The 21,868-nt window shown below is 36.0% G+C and overlaps 1 protein-coding gene across 1 annotated transcript; it reads left to right on the forward strand.

The window, feature by feature from the left end:
• Positions 1-18,360: 18,360 nt before the first annotated feature.
• LOC131162807 (probable transcription factor KAN4) lies at positions 18,361-21,465 on the forward strand. The gene is made up of 5 exons (XM_058119406.1): positions 18,361-18,817; positions 18,969-19,045; positions 19,320-19,359; positions 19,497-19,666; positions 21,277-21,465. The coding sequence occupies exons 1-5, from the start codon at positions 18,361-18,363 to the stop codon at positions 21,463-21,465; spliced, it is 933 nt and encodes a 310-aa protein (XP_057975389.1).
• Positions 21,466-21,868: the final 403 nt, after the last annotated feature.

Here is a 21,868-nt window from a genome sequence, read left to right on the forward strand (position 1 = left end):
ACCTGTGTCAAAAAGAACAATAACCGGATATGATAAAATAGTAAATGTACCTGTCACCATATTCGTAGCAGCCTCTACATCACCCGATGTTAAAGTGTATACTCGCGCTGGGGCCACATTCCTCTACTGGCCACCACGAGGCGCCTGGTTTCCTCCCTGAGCTATCTGATGTCCTCCCTGATAAGGCCTGGGAGTTAGGACCTGGTCTTACTAACCTAGGCATTCACGTACCACGTGATCGGGTCTCCAACAATGATAACATACACCTCTACCTACCCGGTACTCTCCCAAATGATGTCTCCCACATGTCTGACATTCCGAGTAAGATGGCACACCCTGGTTCCCACGAGGTCCTGCCATCTGCCTTTTGTCTCCCCTATCGCAACCTCCTCTCCATGGACCCTTACTAGAGCCAACCTGAAAACCCTGAGGCGTAGGCCTTTTCCTCTGACTCTGAGCTATTACACCCCTCTGAATACCACTCTCAATAATCGCAGCTCTATCTACAACCTCTATGAATGTCTGAGCCCTGAAACCAATCACCTGCTCAAACAAGTTCTGCCTCAGTCCCTCTTTAAACTTCCTTGCCTTTTTCTCTTCATCAAGTGTTAGATGTGGAGCAAAACGCGACAACTCGACAAACCGACCCGCATACTAGGATACAGTCATTTGCCCTTGTACCAAATGCAGAAACTCTGCTGCCTTTGCACTCCGAACGATCGTGGAAAAATACCACTCGAAGAACAGATCCTTGAATTGGCCTCACGTCACTAGAATTGGGACCGGCCTATGCTCCTCTATCAGACGCGCTGCTCTCCACCAGCGCTTCGCTTCCCCTGTCAACTTGAATGTTGCAAATGCTACCTTTTGCTCATCCGAACGTGGAAGTACCGCCAACGTCTCTTCGATATCCTATACCCAATTCTCAGCTACAATCGGGTCATCTCCTCCTACAAAGGATGGGGGCTTCATCCGCGTAAACTGCTCAATCGAACAGCTATGCTCCCTAGAACTCCTGGCCATCTCAGCCATCACCTGCTGAGTGATGCTATGCAGTATAACATCTGTATCTCCTCCACCCATGTTGGACAGTCCTGGCTTATCCTCCCCAGCATTCGTGCCATTACTTCTTAGGTCCATCTTGAAAACAAGAAACACACTTAAGCACTTTACCTCCTATACGGACCTATCCTATACCAACTCAAAATTAATTACCTTCCCTAACCTTAACTCAATATCTAGTTCTGTCACCTAAACACATGACCCGACAATAGTTTACTATGATTTTCCTGAAATCCTCACCCCAAAAAAACACAGAAACCACAACGGTAATCCTGTACCTAGACATAGAACAAACCTCAAATCCTTTTCCTATACTCTGATATTGCTTCTGCTGCATTCTAAAGTCTACAGAACCTAGCAACTTAGGGTTTGATACCAAACTGTAACGACCTGCTAAATTTCCATGTTTTTTTTTTCAATGATATTCTACACGCTCTGATACCATACTGGGGGTAAACCTAATCATTAGTCTAAGAAACGAGAAGCAGAAATCAAATAAACATATCCATATACATAATTGCATACAATACCAGAGTGCTAACAGGTTTCCCAAAATTACATATATCACTGTTCCCAAAATATCCTCGACTAGTGAGGGCTATACAAAAACACGCCCAAAAATATACTCACTCTCTACTGACAAGGCAGTACTATGGCCCCTCTATCTGCGAGCCTGATCTGCTCGCCTACCTGGATCACCTGAAAAATGATTCAACACTGGGATAAGCCAACGCTTAGTAAGATGAAATATGTTATTACTAGTGTGTGGAAAATGAGCTATAATATTATGAAAATTTGTTTTCATATAATCATGTATAACTGAATAGGTAAATACAGTACAAGTAATAAAATTCACCACCCTTTCCATGTTGCTTAACATAACAGTATTGTAGGTTAATATTCAAAATACTTCTATTATACGTAAGTATGTTCCTTATTTCTGTAAATCTGTACATACGTAATAATAACTGAAAACTTTCCCTGTGGATAACTATGTGTCATGATTTAACCCCGCATGACAGGGTTGTATGACCCGTAGGCGGGATCTACACTAGCTGGCCGACCAGGGTAAATCACTATACTCCATTGGTCTGATCTGCCCACCCCAACCCATATCTGATGGGGAGCCTGTCCACGTCAAGGGCCTAGGTGATTAACCTACTACCACGTATTATCTAAATAGGTGGTTGCACTCATAACATAACATAGTATCTATAGCAACGGTGCAGTGCTCTTTTGTATGGTCCAATAGGGTCTGATACTATATAATATATCTCTATATACAACTATCTGATTTACCATGGTTCTGAAATAACCGTAATAACCATAATACTGCATAAAATGTAACAGTAATTCATACATCATAGTGCTGAGAACTGTATAATCATAACACTAAAAACTGCATAATCATAGTACTGAAATTCGTATAATTATGGTACTGAGATTCGTATAATCATGGTACTAGAATTCGTATAATCATGGTACTAAAATTCGTAAAATCATGGTACTGAAATTCGTAAAACATATCTCCATATTATATTCATATTCTCAAGTCACACCATACTTTAATACATAATTTTCATAATTTAATAAACTGTATAATATTTTAAAATTACCTAGCATTGCATATTTCCCTTACCTGAGTACTGGAAAGCCCCTATGGTTTACTGATCTAACACCTGCAAGGCCTCCTATACAACACCTTGAAAACAACATTTTCCATAATAAAATATCTGTATTTCTTTGCCTACATCATTTCCTATAACTGTCAGAAGGCCAAAAATGGACTAAAAGGTCTTACCCTGAATTTGGGATGAAATCCAACTTCGTTTCACCAACAATCCACTCCGGCAGACTTGCAGAGAACTTCACCAGAAGCGTCATGGTGGCTTTAGATCATTGATCCGGTGACTGGCGGGGCCAAAATCGAAGAGAGAAGGGAGAGGGACCATAGGAGAGAGAGAGAGAGAGAGAGAGAGAGAGAGAGAGAGAGAGAGCACTGAAAATGTGATAAAAATCTAAGTTTTCACTATTTATAGGACCAGATTCATCGACGAGACACATCACCTCGTCGACGAGTTCTTCAGTAAATTCGTCGATGAACCTTACCCTTCGTCGATGAAATTCAGAGCAGCCCAAAACCTTCGCTCGGTATTTTCTTGTTGACGAAATGGGACCTCGTCGACGAGACCCTGAAGACATTTGTCGACAAATCCCTCTATTCATCGACGAACCTTAGAAATTTTTGAAATTTTCCTCCTTCTATTTCTATTTCCATTTCTCTCCCTTTTATTATTTAAATACTATTATTCTTCGGGTCACTACAATATGTCACTACAATACTATTATTTAAATACTATTATTCTTCCTTGTTCTTTCTCTTGCTCTTAATTTTTTCCTTGCTCTCTTTACTTTCTTTTCCTTTTCTCCCTTGTCCTCTACTCTCTTACCTTTCTACTCCCCTGTTTTCTCTTCTCTTCTTCTTCTCTTCTCCTATCCTTTCCTCTTTCCCTTTCTCCTTTCCCTAAACTTCATCTCTCTGTTTTTCATTCTCTCTGCATCTCAGTTTTTATTCTCTTCTCTCCCTCAATCTTTCTCTCAGTTACTCTCTCCCTTAGTTTTTCTCCCCGGCTCTCCCTTGTTCTCCCTTGTTCCAATACACGAGCAGCCTTACTATGCAACTCCACAGCTTCAGTTTTCAGAAGCTCCTTGGCCTTTTCTCCAACAATACCAGCAACCTCTCCTCTGAACAGAGCACCACCAGCCTGCTAGCCAACCGAAGCAACAGCAGTAGCCTGCTGTCACTACCAGCCCATCCTCCAGACAGCCCCCTGTTCCAGCCTTCATCACAGCAACCCAAGCAGCTTTATCACAGCAACCCCGAGTCTCTGCAGCCACCTGAAGACCTCCATGGCTGGATATTTCTCTCTCTCTCTCTCTTCTCTTCTCTCTCTCTCTCTCTCTCTCTCTCTCTCTCTCTCTCTCTCTCTCTCTGCATTTCTTTCTTTCTTTTATTTACTTTTCTTTGAATCTTAGAATATTGAAGAAAGTTTAGTTTTTTTTTAATGTTATTGGAGTTTTCTTTCTTTTTGTTTAAGTTGAGTAATGTTGGGTATTTCATTCTTGTTAAATTAATCTCTTTGTTTATCTAATTGATAGTTATTTTAATTTAGCCTTCATTATTAAATTCATATAATTTTTTGTCAAAATTCGATTTAGTTAGGGTCTATGATTAGTAAAGGTTGTGTTTTTATTGTGTTCCGTTATTGTTTAAGTCTTTTAAATTTTGGTTGAGTTCATGTTTGCATTTAAATTGTGAGTCTTGATTTGATCTTTTAATTGTGTTAAAGGTTTGATTTTTAATAGGTTCGGTTTTTTTTAGTATGTGTCTGGTTTAGTTTCCATTGGGTGTTTTTAATTCCATGTTTTAGGTGACCATCTTCAAACTAACGCGTGTTAAGTTTCCTTGAGTAAATTAGGATTTCCATTAGTATTATTTAGTTCAATGCATGTTAGTTTTAGGACTTTAATTTACATGTCATTTAATTCATAAAAAGTGAAATTGAACGATCTTGAAATCTTGAATTTGAACTGAGTTCAGTAACTTTTATTTTTCGATTGGGCAAATGAAAAATTAGAGATTAAAACGCATTACCTGAGGAGACGATCTAACCCTTGGACTTAATATTACATGAAAGAACTCCTATACTTGGGATAGCTTCCGAACTGCTCATTTTTTCGAGTGAGTCAGTAAGGGGTAGTGGGAGATCAACAGTTGATGTGATTTTATGGTAGTGCAAGCGTCCCTTTGGTCTCTAGACCAGGAGGGGCAAACTCATCGTACTTACAGACTTTTGTTGATCTAGCGTAGTCAGCTAACCATTGCTAGGTCCCGCCTTTGGGCCGCACAACCTAGTCATGTGGAGGTAAGACATGACACTAGCCAACTATCCATCCAGGGTGTCATTTCATGTACTAGTATATATGATGATTTCATGTATGGAAACTCAGTATGTTATCTCATGTTAGTATAAATTATGTTTTATCCAGATATGATACTGACAATTTTTTCAAATATGTTTTATGTACCGTTATATGTATAACAAGAAAATACTCATGTTGCCACACATTGATATTAGTTTATTTCCCTTACTGAAAGGTGTCTCACCCCAACTATATAAACATTTTAGGAGCCCCAGATAGAAAAGCGGATAGAGTTCCGCAGCGTTAGAGTTCGACTATTCTACCCTATCTGAAAGGTAAGTTATTTTGTTAGGGCCAGATGAATTTTTGGGTTGTGACCCTAGGACACCTTTTGGTTATTTTGGGATGGGTGTATGTATGTAACAGTTGTAGTAGAACTCTGGTATTGTGTTGGTTGGATGATTTGATATGTATATCATTTTACGTTTCCTGCTGCTTAGATATCAGTGTTGTATTTTTGGTAAATTCCTGGTACCCATGGGTCCAGGTTGACTATGATTTTTCGAGATTATTATATTAGTTATTATTATGGAAGGAAGAAAAATTTGTGGTAAAATAGGCAGGTCGTTATACTGCCCTTCTTACTGGCTCAATTGACTACCATGCCACACTCTCAAAGAGACCGTGTGGTTGCACTAACATCTCGCTAGCAACGGTACCGTGCTCTCTATCCAACTCTAGTCCATTAGGGTTTTCATTTCTATATTTCAGTATTCACATTTCAGTGTTCACATTTTAGTATTCACATTTCAATATTCACATTTCAATATGTTGGTATATTTCATCACATCAGAAATATTCTCACCATTTTCTGTTTCATTCCCATCATATCAGTACACATTCCATCTCATAATAGTATATATCTCATCTCACATATTTCAATATTTCTCAATAAAGCATATCGATATTTCTTATTTCCTCATTTATCATAGAAAATATTTTATTACATATATATATACCTTATTCCATCATTTTCCAGTAAAATACACATAGGTATATCACAATTCATCGTTCTCAACAAAACAATTATGTATTCCACCTTTCATCATTTCCCATATTTCAAATCTCATATCATCACCATTCAGTATATAAAACATAATTGGTTTCCATTATCTTCATTTCTACATAAAACATTTCCACATATATATATATATATATATATATATATATATATATATATATATATATATCATAGTCTCTTTATTCTTAGTGCAAATCACATAACCCAATTTCAAACACATTTCCAGTATAAATCATATGCCACACAATTTTATTTGATATTCGTATCATAATAATCTCAAGCAAAATATCATATTCTCTTTTCCACATATTTATTCAACCAATAATTTTCAAAAATAACTGTTATAATTTATTCCCCTCACTTGACTTATTGAGAAGCCTCATAAAATCCCTAATTCCACACTCGCGACGTTCAGAGCTCAAAACCTTGAAATCACATTTTCCCAATTTAATCAGTTCAACCATAGAATTACAATTACCGTAATGTTCCTAGGCTCACATGCTCCCATTAACCCGGTTGAATTCTAAAAAAAAGACGCGGGAATGATCCACTTCCCATATTTAAATTTAATATCTATCATATTTAAAAATATCAATAGATCAAATCCCCACAGTTTAATCTAATTCTAAAATATTCCCAAAAATCGAATTTAATCAAATCCCTGTAATTTAAGTTAATTCCAAAATATTCCCCAAAAATATGATATAATCAAATACTCCAATTTAAGAATCACATATTATAAGTTAACCCGCTGAATTTCTAAAATAACTGACATAATTTGTGCTCCTCACCTTAGCCTTGGAGTGGTGCCTAGGATTCCCAAATCAAAAATCTGCTTCAACTAACATGATGAGGATCGAACTTAGGACCCTATGGTTGTGTTCGATCATCAATTTGGCTAGAGATTTGAAAGAAATTGAGGAGAGAGAGAGAGAGAGAGAGAGAGAGAGAGAGAGAGAGAGAGAGAGAGATTACCTTATCCCAAGAGTTGTGCTTACGATGCTCCTACGACAAATCCACTCCGGTTAAAGTGTTGGCGGCCGAGAATGGAATCAAGTGTTATTTTTCGTTCTTCAATCGGCTGAATATTCGCCAAGAAAATAAGGAGAGAAAGAGAGAAGCGAGGAGAGAGAAAGTTGAGAGACGGTGCGGAGAGAGAGTGGAGAAGCATGCTGGTCTCAGGAAATGTCTTGAAGGATCTCTTGATCCTTCAGTTACTTTTACACACACACACATATATATATATATATATATATATATATATATATATATTGTTAGATTTGGTGTATTCCCAAGAGGTGGGGTGAATTGAAATTTTAAATTTTATTCTTAGGTTTAGCTAATCTAATAGTTGTATATTCACAACTTAGGGTCTATTTATACAGTTCCAAATGCGTAGATAAATAAAACGTGCGGAAATTAAATCATGCGCGACATTCATAATATAACATACACGTGCGATAAATAAATTACGAAAAAATAAAATATACACACGATATGTTATTGGGGTTCGACCAATACTGCTTACGTCCCCGCCTCTAGCTCGCAAACCCAAGAATTTCACTAATGCTCACTTAACGGATGGAGCGGCACCATTAACAACTAGGTCAATTAACGGGGCTAATCTCAAACTACACCTTACTAGGATGGTGTACCTAACTTTTCTAATCGAGTCTAAGCCAATCCAGGACTATTCAACAAGGTTAGTCTCCCTCTTTAGGCCCGTGCCTGGAATACAACAAATTTACACTATAATTTGTGTACACGTAAAATGCTTCTTACACTAAGCAGATATGTACCAATAAGCTCTATTGAATAATGCACTCACGTATGATAGGATATTAAACTCAAGTGAGATTTAGTTAACTAATGGGTTAACTCTCAACAATATGTATATCAAAGTGTGTATGTGAAAGTGAGATTTTTGATATCAGACTAATATGCTTCTTGTGTGCACAATCAAACAGTCTCTATAACCCTAAACAAGTATCACAAAAATATTTATCAAATGCAAAGCACAGTGGATAATAGGGTTTTAAGCTTGCTAAAGGTATTTTCGTCAAAGCACAAATCAAGCTTATGAATCTTGCAATGAGGATGCAAGATCAAACGCCACACAAGGGTTTTTCTCAATCAAATATTTATGAAAGAAATATTATGGGAAAAACCTTAGCTAGCTCTCCAAAAATCAACACGTAATCAAATTAAAACTAGGGAGATTTTAGCTTATGTAGAGAGTAAAAGAATACAACCTTTTTTCAAGATAAATAACTAAATGAGTATAGAAAGTAGATTTTTGCAATAGGATTGAAGAGATACGAAAATATAGAGATTTTGGACAAAAATATTTTCAGAGAATTTTTCCTAATCTCAAATCCTAATCTCTGCTTAATTTTTGCAAATGAAGGGCTATATATAGAAGTTGGAAAATTATAGTCGTTCGGGACACGTTGGGTATTTTTGAAAAAGATTAAGTGAGTTTAATTAAAATTAACCCAGTTTAAACTCAGTAAAAAATTCGTCAACCCAAGAGGTTCGGTTGACCAGACTTAAGGTTCGATTGACCAAGTGTCCCAGTTCAGTTGACCATGGAAAAATTGAACTGTAAGTCTGGTCGACCATCTTGAGGGATTCAAAGGCAATTTTCCAAATCCGCGCGGTTCAGTCGACTGTATCATTTTGAACTAGGAAGTTCGGTTGACCAAGCGGTTGGGGCTTCTCCCGAGGATGTTCTGTCGACCAGAGCGTGAAGCTCATTTTCTAGTCGGTCAATCGAAGGGTCAAATTTTGACCCAAGGAGGTTCGGTCGACCAAGCAATATTATCTTGGTCAGGTTCGGTCGACCGTAGTGTGGTCAAACTATTGACCACAGACAAATTCGGTTGACCGAATGCTCCTCATGCATTTTGGTTTAGTCAACCGAACATGCATTTTAGGTGCATTTCAGTCCAAATCCCTTTGTATATAAACCCTGTAACGCCCCGAACCCTTAAACCTAGGTCTGGTGCATTATACCTGATAAAATCCTGTTATTTCATAATATATGCAGCAAAAAACATAAACATAATCTCCATATATAAAATACCATAACACCAGAGTTTACTACTTCCTATCTACAATCCATATTATCACCTGCATTTCCATATATACACATATCTCCAACACATTTCAGTATTCACAATCATTCCTTCCTCACAGACTTAAAACATAACAATATAAAACATAAACTTAAACTTTATACAATCCCCATAGTATATAAAAAATATACCCTTTTCCTTTACAATCCTCAAAAATGCTAAAAACCCTCGAGCTCTCTAAGCCCGACCTCGAGGATGTCCTGAAAAAGAAATAATCATATTCGGGTGAGACACATCTTAGTAAGGGCAGAAACAATATATTAAAAGAGCGTGTGGCTAACATGAGGTTTATAAATATTATTTTAATAACATTTGCAAAACATTATCATAAACACTAAAATCATTCTCTGAACCTAATCAATCACATGCAATAGATTTAACCCACAAGATTACCTAAGGATAGGGGTGATTACCCGCTCATACAAGTAGCACCCCTCTGCTCTGATACTTTTGGCAACCAGAAGGTCACTACTAAAGCATACCAAGGAACTCACCTTACTCAGTAAGCCCTCTCAAGTATTAGATTGATCTCGTACTCACACAGTTCAACAAAAGTTTACAGTGAAGGCCCTAAGGATAGGGAAATCTACCTGCCTATACAAGTAGGTTCCTTCTGTCCTAGTACGTTATGCAGCTACTGTCGCATCTGAAATTACTAACGCACTCGCCTTTCTTAGCAAGCCCTCAGGCGAAGAGTACGCCTCACCCAATCGTAACATGTTCTAATTGTAGTAATCGGGAAAAATAAATTTTTTTAAATAATAGTAATAATAATAATAATAATAAAATAAAATAAATTAATTAAATTAACAAGTAAAATGAATAGTATGATAAGGAAATATATATATATATATATATATATATATATATATATATAATACTACAAGCTTCTCTAGGAAGCTTTGAAAGCCAAAATCCAATTTGAATTGGATTCCTATGTCTGCGCCAGTACTCTCTCTCTCTCTCTCTCTCTCTCTCTCTCTCTCTCTCTCTCCGATTTCGGGCCAGTTTTACACCGGATCGATAAACCGAAGCCACCACGACGCTCCTGACGAAGTTCTCTGCAAATTTGCCGGAGCGGATCGTTGGAAAAAGCAATCTGGAAATCATCCCTAAGTTGAGGTAAGGCTTTTTAAGCCAAATTTGAAGTTATGATAGTTAAGAAAAGTGTTATACGCGTTGAAATATTAAAGTTTAATACTGGGAGTTTTCATTTCCACGGGTGTTGATTGGGAACGTTAAGAATTATCCCTAAGTTGAGGTAAGACTTTTTAAGCCAAATTTGACTTTGTGGCTGTTATAGAAAATGTTGTACGTATGAAAATATTGAAGTTTAACACTGAAAATTTTTGGTTTCAGGGTATTGGTCAGGAAATCTTACAGGGGTTAGACTAAATTGTTTTGGTGACTTTCTCAGTAGCCAGGTAAGGGGATAAACTAAACTAGTTCTTTTTGAGAATATATATATATATATATATATATATATATATATATGATATATGATTTATATTTAGGAAATATTGTTGAATATGATCATATGTTGAATATAGAAAACTTGTTCAGTGTGGCATGAGTATAAAATGTTGTGAAATACTGTTTTCTAGAATGGGATTATGATATGGGTTTTACAATGGGAAAATTGGCGTATGGGCTGAGATTTTTACATATGTGGTTTGCCGGCATATGGGCCGTGCTATGTTGTGATTTGCTAGCATACGAGCCGTGCTATGATGTGATTGTTAGCGTATAAGCCGAGCTATGATAAAATGTGTAATACCAGCGTACGGGCTGATGATTTTCATGATATATGTATAAATGCAAAATGATATGATTAATCTGTTAATTAACGATATGAGATATCCCTATATCATAGTTTTAACATATGTTATGTAGTATCAGAACCTGGTTGGCTTGGTCTAGGCTAGCACTTGCACGGTACCGTTGCTATGTGTCCATGGTTTTCGTGATCATGATATTTGTGTTAACACCGCTGTACGGAGTGGTGTAAGATTGGATGGTCGATGTAGTTTATAAGAAGTGTGCTGATTGCCCCTGGTGTACAGACCAGGTCTGGCAGACCCATCGGACCTACAAACTACTATTTGACTTGTCAGTGGTTGGCCAACCATTGTCAGGTCCCGCCTCGGGCCACACAACCCAGTCATGTGGGGGTAATACATGACAACAGCCAGCTAACCTACCAGGAATGTTTTATGTTATTATTATTATTATTATTATGAAATGAAATATGATTATGAAAAATGCAGTATGTTCTGCCATGTTTTGATGGTATATGTATGTTTTCCCAGATTTGATAAATAGTACTGAACATGTTATGTATGATATATGTTGAACACAGAATACTCATGTTGCCACACACTAGTATTAGTTTATTTCCCTTACTGAGAGGTGTCTTACCCCTAAATCTTATAAACTTTTTAGGAGCCTCTGATAGGAGAGTGGGAAAAGCCCCACTGATCTAAAGTGGTTTATCTGCCTTTTTTGAAGAGTAAGTTTTTGGTAGGAATAGTATGGTTTTGTGTGAATTGTCCCTAGATTTGATTTTTTGGGATGTATATATGGAAGTACAGTGATTGTAGTAACTCTGATACATTGTGATGTATGATATAATGGTATGAATATGATTGTACATTTTCTGCTGCGTAGGCTTCTACTGTATGTTCTAATGTATCCCTGGTACCCACGGGTTTAGGAGGATTGTGACCTGTTGAGTTGGAATGTGAGATGTGTGGTATTGATTTTATGATGATATTATTAAAAAAAATGTGGAAAATGAGCAGGTCGTGACACTAATAGCGTAAATACTTCTAATAACATAATACATTAATCTTTTTGCCATTATTCAACCATTCACATCTATTCATGTTCATAGCTTAAACATAACATTACATTTCACTTTAAGTGACTTTTTCCATTCATATTGTTCACATTTCACATTCCATTCCATTATCATTTCATTGCCATTACATTACATTTTCCTTTCTTTCATTCGTACTACAGCTGGTCTTTAACCATCATCAGTTAGTCTACAGTTCCTTTTAGCTATCATCAGTTAGTCTACATAGAAATGTCTTAAAATCTGCTAACATGACTCTTTTCAACTGTCTTACATTTACATGGTTACATTAACATACACAAGCAGTATAGTCCATAACATATTTTATTCTTAATGATTTATTTACTTAGCATGCATCTCATACATTTAACATATATTTGCACAGAACTTACATGTACTCATGCCACACAATTTAACAGTAAAATTCATATATATTCCTAAAAAATAGGCCAATCAACTTTTAATGTTCATATACTGAAAATATATCTTTCATTACTTATAACATATTTATCCTTAAAATATTATTCACTTTCATTAGTTCATTTTCACATATACATAGCTATATAAACAATCCTAGGCTCAGAAGACATATTTTGCATGACTGACATTTTATACCCAAATGAAAACTCATATACATATATATAACATGGTTCATTTTATTTAATACATAAAAACCTGATTTAATATATAATTTCCCTTTACCCGACTTTTAAATTACGCTGGTAGGATCCCCAAACTGATACCCACAACGTTCAGTTAGACCCTGAATCCAAAAATCTTAGTTTAATAAAATAAACTCCAACTGACTTAAATCTTAAGAAAAATACTTATTTAATATGTCCTAGGCTCCAAATAACAATAATGTTTAAGAAATTCCCAAAATAACTGACTTACCTTGATTTTGGGATGTCTCCTAAACCTCTCAAACCAACGATCAGCTCCCACAGCCTTGCATAGAACGATACTATGAACCTTGTGGTGGTTCCAGATCGTCAAACCGGGTCAAATCTAGCCCGAAATCGAAGAGAGAAGGCTGGGAAAATCGTTTTTTAGAGAGAGAGAAAGAATAAATCTAGAATTTCCTTGCTGAAAATGAGAGAAATTTAATTTATAGGCAGGGCTTCATCGATGAGACACGTGGGTTTGTCGACGAGCCACTATAGATGTAACGACCTCAAATTCCTTAGCATAAAATGTAATATATTAAATGAAAAAGTCAACCCGAACCCGTGGGTAACGGGGATGCCTGTCAATCACAGCGGAAACCTAAGCAGCTGTAAGTATAAAATCTCAATCATTCATCCATAAAACATAATACCAGAGTTTACTACAACATCATAAACTGTATTTATACACATTCTCATAAACTTCAAAATAACTCTAGGATCAAACACAAAATAATTTTGACCCTAGTACAAAATCTTACGCTCCTAACGGGGTAATATCACTAACTCAATGGCGGCCACGACCCGCCGGTCACTCAGGGTCTCCTAAAAAATTAATTAATGTTGGAGGTGAGACAGATCTCAATAAGGAAAAATAAATTAAATACAGCTGTGTGGCAACATGAACATTTAATGCAATTATACATATACAGTACATTTCATGTTTTCGTAAACGTTCATCATATTATACTGAATAATCACATGCTTTCATATTTTCTAATAAGTTATATCGTACATAAAACATCTGTTATAACTGATAATATTGAAAACATACCCAGGATGAATAGCTAACTAATGTCATGTATTACCCCCCATGACGAGTTGTGCGGCCCGAAGGCGGGACCCGACAATGGCTGGTCGATCACTGCCGAGTCAAAAATATGTCTGTAAGTACGATGAGCCTGCCTCACCCTGGTCCGGATTGTCAGGTGGACGTCTACAACTCTACACTGAAAGCCACATCGACTACCCATCTCCCACCCCTTTATTGGGTGGTTAGCACAAATCTGAACATAGGTATCTGATCTATATAGCTACGGTACCGTGCTCCTGAACTGAACTAAACTAATATCCAAGTTCTGATAACATATAATACGTGATAATATAGCATCATTTCATAATAACGGCCTTGTGCCGAGCATTTCATAATTACGGCCTTGCGCCGAATATTTCATAATTACGCCTTGTGTCGAACATTTCATAATTACGGCCTTGTGCCGAACATTTCATAATTACGGCCTTGTGCCGAACATATCATATATACGACCTTACGCCAAAATCATACATCAATACATCATTCTGAAAATAATCATTTAATCATGTATTTGTTAGAATCATAATGTATTGTATACTTCTATAACTTCTCAAATCATACTGCATTCATATCATCATCATATCATAATATTTTTGCCACGTAAAATAATATTCATGCCACACATTTGCTGTATAAAATTATACATTGCATTTTAAAATCATACTTTTTGACATCTCATACATATTTATACATTTCAACATAATAGCCGTATTTTTCTCAAATGTACCTTTCCTTTGTAATTTACAAATATAATACATGCTTTTCAGAAAATAACTTTTCTCATAAATAATAATAGTTTGCATAAAATAAGTACTTTAATTTATTCTCTTACCTGACTATTGAGAAAGTTCCTAAAATATCTTAGCCTAACTCCCGTAGGATTTCCTGATCAAGACCTTGAAAATGAAAACTCATAGTACTAAAGTTCAGTATTTTTACGTGTACATCATTTCTTATAACTACCGTAAGGTCAAATTTGGCTTAAAAAGTCTTACCTCAACTTAGGGATGATTTTCAACTTGCTTTCACTAGCGATCCGCTCCGGCAGATTTGGAGAGAACTTCCCTAGGAGCGTCGTGGTGACTTCAGATTGTCGATCCGGTGTAAATCCAGCCCAAAATTGATGAGAGAGAGAGAGAGAGAGAGAGAGAGAGAGAGAATCGAATGGTAGAGAGAGAAAATGAGTTTGCTTAATTGTAAAGTAACAAAATCCGGATTTTTAGTATTTATAGAACTAGATTCGTCAACGAATCCTTTAATAATTTCGTCGACAAAATTCAGTCGGCTCAAAATCTCTCTCGATATTTTTTCATCGACGAATCCTGTCTTTGTCGATAAATCCTCTTATACCTTCGTCGACGAATCTTTTGTATTCGTCGACGAAGTCGACTTCCTCCTTCTGTTATCGTCTCTATTTCCTTTCCTCTTTATTATTTAAATCCCATTATTATTCGGGTTATCACAATAGATACTTCGTCGACGAGAAGATACTTTCGTTGATGAGAAGATACTTTCGTTGACAAGAAGATACTTTCATTGACGAGACATATGGGTTCGTCAACGAGCCACTATAGATACTTCGTCGACGAGAAGATACTTTCGTTGACGAAATTCAGAGTTTCGAATATACTCTCTCGGGATTCCTTCGTCGACGAGGGACTGAGTTCGTCAACGATCTCTAGAAGGACTCCTGTCGACGAAGACAGGATATTCATCGACGAGGCCGGCTGTTCCTTCTAAAATCCTTCCTTATTATCCATTAACCCATTTTCTTTATTATACTTTCTAATTATTTTAATAATTTTAATTCTCCGGGTCATTACAAACCCTATTCATATGATGATTAAATTTAAGAAGATAAGACATATTTTTATGTAGTATAGGGGGTCCTATGGTCAGTTTAAGACATTTGAAAATTAACCCCAAAAATCTGGCGTCGGTCGACCGAAAGGTCCAACTATGGTCATTGAACTTATCTGTCCTATCATGTATGAAATGCATTAATTATTACAAGCCATATAATATTATAGACCCAAATGATAAATATAAAAAAAGAATACAATTTGAAATATATATCGATCTTCATACACGACTCCTTTGCAATTCCATGGAATATGTCGGGATATGCTTGTTCAGGTGCTCTTCGACTTCCACCTCTCATCTATCAACCGTGCTTAGAAACATGCACTTGTTCATACACTTAGCACACAGATGAGATATTGTAGTTTGTCATAATAAAAACAGGAGACAGACTCAAAAAAACAACATATATATATATATATATATATATTATAAATATATTATATTATATTCTTCCTTTTTACTTTTATCCTTGTTGTCACGACTACTCTCATACTATGTTGACAGTAAAAAAAATTTGTTGTGTATTCTCTACATTTTATTTATGAAAGATGTGTATATATATACATTTTATTAGGAATGAAAAAATATAAAATGGTTACATTTAACAGAAGAGAATATATTTGGTTACAACTTATTCTGTTGTGTAGTTGGGCTGGTATAATTGCTAATAGATCTCAAAGTTATTTTAAGTTAACTCTCTTAGCTAATTAATTGAGTGAGAAAGCAAAAAAGAAAGAAAGAGAAATTACATAAAATAGGGAGAACATCCTTCAATGGAGCGTGCATATAAATATTAAGACAACATAAGCAAGAAATAATTAAATGGGATTTGAAAGTTCTTAAATAGCTAGCTTGATGAGGTATATGCACGTAACCTGTCTCCTCATAAAACTATCTATTGTGTGTCAGAAGTCTTGTCCCAAGTATAATTGTTTTTAATTTAGTTCCCTCCCCAACACCTTAGTTGAATCTGTCGGCACTCTTTAATTATTTAGCTGTTGCATGGATGCTTTGACACTTGACAGTCCGAAGGTAAGGGTAAAATAGCTAGCTAGCTCTGGGAAAGAAACTGTCCCTTCAATTCAATTAACTTGAAATCTACTAACCCACCATACCTGTAGTAAATTCTCAACAGTTGAAGCTGACATTATATGTCACTTCTGCGGGGAGGAAACCAATATGGGAAGCTTTGAACGCAGATACTTTACAATTAATCTTGGGTAATCTGGCTTAGGATCAGTTCTGTTCCTGAAATAAAATGAGAAGGATTCTAATTTTTAATTCGGGCAAAACTGAAGAAAATTTATGATTGTAGAGTTGGCACAGGTCAGGATGGAGTCTCACTGTGTGTGCTCATCCCAACCTGACCTGACCTTGTGTGTGGTCGTGATTATCTCGAGAGGGAGACCAATTTGAAGAAGGCTATGGTTTAGGTATTAAGAAGCCATGTTCTTTTGAAAAAATTGTAAATAAGTGAAAGGTTTCATATTAAGAGGCTGGATTTTTTAAGATTTTATGTATATAGTGCTTGAAATCCTTTGCACACTTAACTGATTTATTGTGATAATAAATTTATTTTTTTTCATGATATTTGAGATTTTTTGAACATTCAAATTTATTGGAATAGTAGATGGATCCTTCTACACTTTTCTACTTAAATATTAAAATATTATCTAAAATAAAATGTCCAAACTCTTAAGGCTTAAATCTTGATATTTTAATCAAGAAAATCTTGATGTGTAAACTTAAAATTGTACCTTATGTTTAGAAAAGACATTAAAATTAAATTTATAAAAATTTAAATAAAATATAATATAAAATTATATTAAGTTTATTTAAATTTATCTAAATTTAAATTTAAAATCTGTTTACATTCACATATGAGAGAAGGTATATGGTAGTAATTTTTTTTTTTTGTCAGTTCATTGATGTGTGTTTGATTAAAGATGTACGAATGAAGAGCAAGGGTTCATTGGGGATTTAAATGGGTCTGGATCGCCATCGAGGGAGAGAGATGAATTCCATTCCAATATTCCATTGAACAGTACCCCTTTTGTTTTCTCGAATTCCAACCATTCCCTGCAGATGCACTATTATATATCCCCCCACCCCACTGCACCTCCCTTTTATTCATTCCCCGCCCCCCCTCTCTTCGTAGTGACACAGGATTACTTGCGCATCTCTCTCTCTCTCTCTCTCTCTCTCGGCTCCAGCTCTGATTTATGCCTGCATCATCACTAAATACGCAACTTCCCCTTTTTGCTAACTTTTCCTTCAAAGCTATAGCTTCACCGCCACCCAACCCCCCCTCCCCCTCTCTCCAAAACTGTGACCGCCTCTTTTCCTACTACATTTCTCCTTCTGACTACTACTCTCTGCAACTCCCTTCCCCTCTGGATATATTTCATTTACTTCCTCTGATTTTCTATACCACCCCCCTAGCTACAGGGATATCCTACTAAAAAGCAAGCCTCTCTCTCTCTCTCTCTCTCTCATCACCCATGCAAATTAATCATGAGCCACTCATGATATAATCACAAGTTCACAACTCAAGCCAATCCATTTCCTCCCTTATATTTCTCCCTCTAAAGTTCCAAAACGCGTTTAACATATCCCCTTATCAACTCTCTTTCTCTCTCTCTGGGGCATTAATTTGACGAAATTGATTCACTATTGTCATGTTCTTAGTCTCAAATCCAATGATGAGAACAAGTACTCCATCGCCTCTGCCTGATCTTTCTCTGCAGATCAGACCACCGGCCGTTTCAGACTGTGAAGCCAGGGAAGCAGCGAGCAGCCGTGGATTAACAAGGAAACCAATATTACACAGCGACCGTAGCTCCACCACCGATTCCAGCAGCACCGCCAGCGATTTAAGCCATGAAACCGGATTCAATCTTGGTTCCGGCGAGCCCAGCTTGAGTTTAGGGTTCGAGTTGGGATCTTTGAATCCTTTGCCCGTGCAACCGCGCGCAAAACCTCACCACCACAAAATCTGCGGCCGAGATCAGTTCAAGAGAAATTCAAGAATGATCAATGGAGTTCGAAGAAGCATAAGGGCTCCCAGAATGAGATGGACTTCAACTCTGCACGCCCATTTCGTTCACGCAGTCCAGCTCCTCGGCGGCCATGAAAGTACTCTTATAATTAAATCATCATTAACTATATATACATAACATGTTGATATTGATCGATCATCATCAGTTGTTTTGTAAACAATATATAAATAAATCTAAAAGCTGTAGGTAATTAACCATTGTGTTTTTTATCTTGACAAATGGCACAGGAGCAACGCCAAAATCTGTGCTAGAGTTGATGAATGTGAAGGATCTCACCCTGGCTCACGTGAAGAGTCACTTGCAGGTGGGGTTCACTGTGTTTTATCTTCACAGCTTTGAACTTATGAATGATATAATTGATGCTATTATGATTTTATTCCATATATATATGATTGTCGACTGTTGCACTTAATTAAATCACAATACATATATATATATATATATATGTATATTCTATATTTATATAGTTTATTGGTTTGTAGTGGGGGCTTTTGAAGAGGACAAAAGGGCATCTAGAGGGGGTAATCTTAGGAATGTGGACTAGCTTTTAGTAAATACGGTTTTGGATGTTCATGCAGATGTATAGAACAGTGAAGAGCACTGACAAAGGAACATTAGGTACATATTCATTTGTTCTTTTTATTTTTTTCTTACTTTTTTCTAGTTATATCTCTCTCTGTGTGTGCATCATTTTCTTTTACATTTTAATAAAGACGATCTTCTTCCTGTATATTTATGCATGATGAATGGTTCAGGTCAAGGGCAGAAATTAGATATGGATTTGAATCAGAGGATGGGTATTGCTGGAGCGCTGGAGGGAGGATTACGCAGTGAGCTGAAAGCCGACACCAACTCTCCTCATTCTCTCAACCCACCACCACCATCATCACAGAAAGCCCACAGGTTCAGCTCCCTGCCCTCTCCCGTCTCTATTTGATTTTCTTAATTAACTCTTCATTTATTTAAAAAGTTAATACAGTTATTAGCATGGTGAACAAAAAGAAAAACTTCAAATACTCCATTTTGTTTTATGGCCATAAATAGGATTTTTTTTTTTTTAATGACAGAACCACGTCCCAAGCCACCTGAACTACCCCTGAATAACCCCTTTGCCCGGTTTAAATGAAAATAATAATAAGAATAGTTTTATTTGCCCAAAGGATTTCATCAAATGAACATATTTATCTTAGTAAAACATGACCCAACTATGTTTTTTCACATCCACAAGATTACGCGTGACTCTTGACCAGCTCATTTGTTATATATTGGCTATGTTAAAATTACTTCACTTGTTAGTATTAGACTCCTACAATGGTTAATTAGAATTTGAGACCTTTTAATATTTATATTGAGACTAAATTTGAGCATTGAAAAAAAATATATATAAAATGGGAGAATGAAGATCTCTCATTAGTCTTACTCGGGTCATCAATTAAACTTTCAATAATAAAAAAAATGTGGCATAGCATTAGTATTGTTTTGAATTTAGATATGTTGTGAGATAATTAATATTAAGGTAAGAGTGATGGACTTCTACTAAAATTTGATAAAAAGACACAGATTTCAAAAATCTCATTGGCCTTTATTGAAGTATAAAAAGCATCACAAATTTCTCTTAAAATTTATTAAAAAGTTTATAATTTTTAAAAACTGATAAAAGATCCTTATTACTGCAAAGAAAAGGTTATGCATCATGCATAAGAAAATAGCTAGCTAGCAAGCCATCCCACACCGCACCCGTTGGATTGTGAATGCGCGGATCCCAAGATAATAAAAAAGTCAAGGATTTGAGAGCACAAATCTCTAGGCAGTTGCAGCGCAATGGGCATCTCTATCTAGCAAGCTAGATGAGTACTGTAGAGCCAGGGAGCTTCCTTTTCTTTTTTTCCTTCTTTTGGTTTTTGGAGTGCAAGATTTGAAGTATAGATTGTTTGTTTTGTTGGCTGGATCTCGTTGACCACAGGCCGTGGAGAATCAAATGCACCATTTTCTGCTATGCGCATTACGATGTGAGATAGAGCTAGCTAATCACCTAGACCACCAGTGTTGGACATGCCTAGACAGACTAATTAATTTGCATGATTTAATCAACTGCATTAATCGCTAGGTTTAATTTCTCCCTATGGCTTCTCTCTCTAGCTAGTTTACAAATAAATTATATAATATAAGATGAAAAGAGCTTGCAATCTTTTAAAAGACAATCTATGATATTTGTTTATATTGAGGTTATGAACTTTGATTTTCTCTTTCTTTAAGATCTTCATGATTAGTACCCTAATTTTGACATTGTCCTAAATTCATGAGAAGAGGTTCGTGGTCGACAATACGGACAAATGATTTGAGGCAATCGGGTCAAGAAGACGCATTGACCTATATTGATTTTAAGATAAAGGATAATAGCAAGGTTTGTATGTGAACTTCCTTTTTTAAAAAAAAAAAAAAAAAAAAAAAGTTAAACAGGAGCATATGTACGTTGATGTTTCATTAATTATAAATTATTTACAATTAGTACTACATAATTTTTTTCCCTTGTAGGTAGACAAACATGAGGTTGCTCGTGATGTCTTTGATAGGGACATAAAGAACAAGTTGGATGCTAGTTCAACTATATCATCATCATCATCGGAAATGTTGCTTAATCTAGAGTTTACCCTTGGAAGACCTAGTTGGCAAAGGGTCGACATTTGTGAATCTTCAAATGAGTTGAGCCTTCTTAAGTGTTAACAATGCTCATTTCCATTGAGTTTAGAGAAAATTCCCTGTGAACATGCTTTTGTTTTCCTACTTTTAATGAGAAGAAGGGCCATAAAAAGGGGAAGAGCAACTTGAAAGATCAATGAATCATTCACAAAATAGATTATCCCTCGAATTATTGTATTTGCTTAGATTTCTTCATACTTAAATCATTTAATTATTTTTCAACATTACTTATAGCATATAACATTATTTGTTTATTTATAAAAAAGAGATCTTATGAGATAATTAATTAGAAAAATTTTTTCAACTGCTGAAAGAATCGAAAGTAGAATTTTATAACTAGAAGACCAAAATATAGTATATAATAAAAAATAATATTTGATGCTCATAATAAGAGTAACAGATGTATACAAAAACTGAAAAATAAAGA

This window comes from Malania oleifera, chromosome 8, assembly GCF_029873635.1.
Source record: "Malania oleifera isolate guangnan ecotype guangnan chromosome 8, ASM2987363v1, whole genome shotgun sequence".
Taxonomy (NCBI): Eukaryota; Viridiplantae; Streptophyta; class Magnoliopsida; order Santalales; family Ximeniaceae; genus Malania; species Malania oleifera.

What these genes read in the sequence shown, in the direction of transcription:
- LOC131162807 (XM_058119406.1), top strand. Translation starts at nt 18,361, where the DNA reads ATGTTCTTAGTCTCAAATCCAATGATGAGAACAAGTACTCCATCGCCT. An exon ending in GCTCCTCGGCGGCCATGAAA is followed by an intron (nt 18,818 to 18,968) that starts GTACTCTTATAA and finishes CAAATGGCACAG; the next exon opens with GAGCAACGCCAAAATCTGTG. An exon ending in CACTGACAAAGGAACATTAG is followed by an intron (nt 19,360 to 19,496) that starts GTACATATTCAT and finishes TGAATGGTTCAG; the next exon opens with GTCAAGGGCAGAAATTAGAT.